We start from the raw sequence: 3178 nt of genomic DNA, 5'->3' as shown, positions 1-3178 counted from the left end.
CCTCCTCCTGTGTCTACTCTGTTCAAACCCAAGACTTCGAGTGGCCTGAGAAGCAGGGCCTCCTCCTCCCTCACAGAAGAACGTTTGGTCAGAACTCTCTCTGTGAGAGCCACTAACATCTGGAACTGTCTTCCTCTGCACATACGGGAGAGCCCTACACTGATCAGCTTTAGAGCTCAACTCATCCTACAGATGAAAACAAACCAGTCATGTGACCACTAAACTCTTAACATTTCCTTGTGATGCTTATATTGTATATTATATGTTCTTTCTTATGTATTTGCCTGCCTAGGGTCTACAGAAGAAAACTAGCTTTGTAGCTTTAATCCGGCATATTTACATTTGTTTTTATACTGATGTTCATTAATGTGCTTTGTCCCTTTTCAAATAAATAAATAAATAAATAAAGATGAAGAGGGATTTTATTTGTTTTTAGCGTCACAAGTCCAAGATTACACCAAAAATCAATGAAATAATGACAAATCTACAATTTAGAGTTTGAAAGTTAACAGGAAATGGTTGTATGTGATTTTTTCACCTGTAAATAAGAAAAACCCTTACAACATGAAACATTCAGAGAACTTTTCTACAGTAGATTGCATCACCTGTTGATGAACTCCTACCAATTAATCAAGAGGTGAGGAGGAAGTGATGGTTTAGTCGGATTAAGTCAACATTCCAGATCAATCATTTGTGTTTTGGGGTTGAACTGTACAGGGAATGTGCCTCATTAGAAATGTGTTTCTACCTTGCTCATCCAGCAGCTTCTTGGCCAGCTCCTCGCTCTCCACCTCGTCTCCTCCCTCCAGTTCAAGAGGCTCATCTGCGATGTCCAGAGCCTCCAACTCCAGCTCCAGATCTTCTGTGGTGCTTGCATCTTTTCCTTCTCTGCCATCTGAAGAGAGAAATCCTCAGAAAAAAAACTCTGAAACTTCCCTCTTTGCGTTTCTGAGTTAAGAACCTCATACCTTTGCTGTCCTCTTTGTCTTTGCTCAGGCCGCTCTTCTCGTTGTCCTTGAAGAGGATCGCAGGAACGAAAGCCTTCAGGTCGATCAGGTTTTCGTAGAAGTTACGAGCGTCTTCGTCCTCCCAGATCCCCCCCTCCAGTTCGTACTCCCCGGGTTTTCCCGGGGTGAAGATGTCGATGCCGGGGCCGTGCTCTGAGGGAGAAAACAGACGTCCATTACACATGTTCATAGGTCTCAGTGATGGTGTGTGTTGATCGGATGCATACCTTCCTGGACAGTCTTGTCCTGCGGCAGCTCAGGCATGTTTTCGTCCAGCAGGTCTGCCAGGGAGTGAGTGTTGGCCAGCAGCTTTTGGTAGGATGTAGCGAACTCCTCGTACTGCTTGTGCCTGTCCTCGCTCAGCTCCCCTTTGGAGTGCAGGATGCGACTGAAACAGATGAGAAGTCAGACTAAACGGCACGATGGAGGAAGATGCTCTGGAAGAACCACTTACCGGTTCTGCCTCTCAATGTTCTGCAGCTCCCGGTGGTCCTTCTTCAGATGCTTGGTCAGGGAGGTGAAGTACTCCCGCAGGAGGTTCTGGAAGGGCTGCTGCTTCTCTGTACTGATGATCTCGCTTGGAGGGAAAGTCAAGCAGAACTTCTCTGCGGCCAGCTTCACCTTTCGGGGCACCAGCCCGGCGATGTCATCTCCGCAGTGCTTACAGAAGCTGATCACCACCGACACGTGGGTGTGCGTCTCCCGGTCCGTGCCGATGATGTTCTTCAGCTGCTCGTAAATCAGTGACAGGCCTTCTTTGTCGGTGAAGAGGCCGACGATGGTGAGCTCGGCGATGAACCGCAGGTCTGTGCGCAGCTTGCTCACGTTTGGCGCCTTTTCCTCCTTCCTGGCTTCAAAGTGCTTCTTCCACGCCTGCAGCAGCAAGGGAGCAAACTCTGTGTAGCGCTGGTGGAAGAGGGAGCACAGGTGGACGGCACAGCCCACGTCCGAGATCTTCAGCTTGGCCTCCACCAGCGAGCTGACGGCCTCGCCGATGTACTTGCTGAGGTTGAGTGAGGAGAAGTCGTTGGAGAGCACATCCCGCTGCTGCTCGGTCAGCGTGCGCAGCTTCTTCACGAAGGCCGTGTTCTTCTTAAGGCTGGAGTCCAGGCGGCTGAAGAAGGCCTCTTCAGGTCGGCTCTCGTGGGCGTTCTGGTTCTTGCTGCGGAGTTCTTTCCGGCTCTGATGGCGTTCCCAGGCCTCCTGGTGCAGCTGGTGGCCCTCCTGCTTTTCTCTAAAGCAGGAAAACAGGAGGAGGATCAGAGAACGCTGAAAAGATTTTCAGAGCCGTGGTAGAACATCGGTTTGACATTAAGCAGAGCAAAAAGCATCGCAAGTTAAGAGGTTCCTGAAAAACCACGGCACATCCTTCAACAGCTGAAGGATCCAAACATGAGAGAAATACCTTTAGAGGCATTGGTGTCTATTAAGACTAATTATAAGCAGAGAAGGTCCCAGTTTGTCTGCTTTGTTTTTTCTAACAGAGAAATTTCTGAAGCATAAGAAGAAACTTTAAATCTATCTCTTATTTTACAATTAGACAAAAATTTAAGAGTCTTTTGACCTGATTACATAAAATATCTGTTTACATTTAAGTCTGATTTGATTCCTGAATAGAAATAAAAGCAGGAACCTCAAAATCCCGATAATGAAATGAACTAAAAGATCGTAACTTTATTGGACCTGGATGGGAGTGATGAGTCTGAGTTCCATCTCTAACAGTAACTTACTTGAGCAGCGCCGCCTCCTCCTCCCGCTGTCGTTTGGCTTCATCTTCTTCAAGCTTTCTCTGCAGCTCCTCCTGCTGCTTCTTCTCCTCCTCCTCCTTTTTCTTCTGATCCTCCTCTGCTTTCTGCTTTTCCTCCTCTTTCTTCTTCCGCTCCTTTTCCTCTTTCTTCTTCTTTTCCTCCTCTAAACGCTTTCTCTTCTCCTCTTTGCCGACATCCTTTTTGCTGCTTGCTTTCGCCTCTTCTTTGGCTTTGTCTCGAGCAGATGCGGGCCTCCTCTCTTCATCTATATCCTTCTCTTTTTCTTTGTTGCTGAAGCAGCTAGCGTCTTTTTCATCCATGTTTACTGAGGGGTTTCACTCAGCGGATATACTAAGGATGGACAACAGCATAATCAGATTTTAAAAAATAAATAAAAATGTTCAGATTCTTTAAAATTTTAAA

At 46.9% G+C, this 3178-nt stretch overlaps 1 protein-coding gene across 2 annotated transcripts in view; it reads right to left on the bottom strand.

Annotated features, from left to right (window-relative positions):
* Positions 1-3178, bottom strand: part of upf2 (UPF2 regulator of nonsense transcripts homolog (yeast)) — a 24281-nt gene that overhangs the window by 18866 nt on the left and 2237 nt on the right. The window contains exons 2-6 of one of the 2 annotated variants that reach the window (XM_015383942.1): positions 2738-3106; positions 1462-2241; positions 1235-1395; positions 969-1160; positions 749-895 (exon numbers count right to left, since the gene is read on the bottom strand). In XM_015383942.1, coding sequence (XP_015239428.1) covers positions 749-895; positions 969-1160; positions 1235-1395; positions 1462-2241; positions 2738-3075 — 1618 coding nt within the window. In that variant the 5' untranslated portion in view covers positions 3076-3106. Of the gene's footprint in view, positions 1-748; positions 896-968; positions 1161-1234; positions 1396-1461; positions 2242-2737; positions 3107-3178 lie in introns of those variants that run through there. The other variant, XM_015383943.1, reaches the window with a different exon arrangement.

The sequence above is a fragment of the Cyprinodon variegatus genome, unplaced genomic scaffold (assembly GCF_000732505.1).
Source record: "Cyprinodon variegatus isolate N-32 unplaced genomic scaffold, C_variegatus-1.0 Scaffold298, whole genome shotgun sequence".
In the NCBI taxonomy this organism is placed as follows: domain Eukaryota; kingdom Metazoa; phylum Chordata; class Actinopteri; order Cyprinodontiformes; family Cyprinodontidae; genus Cyprinodon; species Cyprinodon variegatus.
This window is presented reverse-complemented; position numbering and strand designations above follow the sequence as displayed.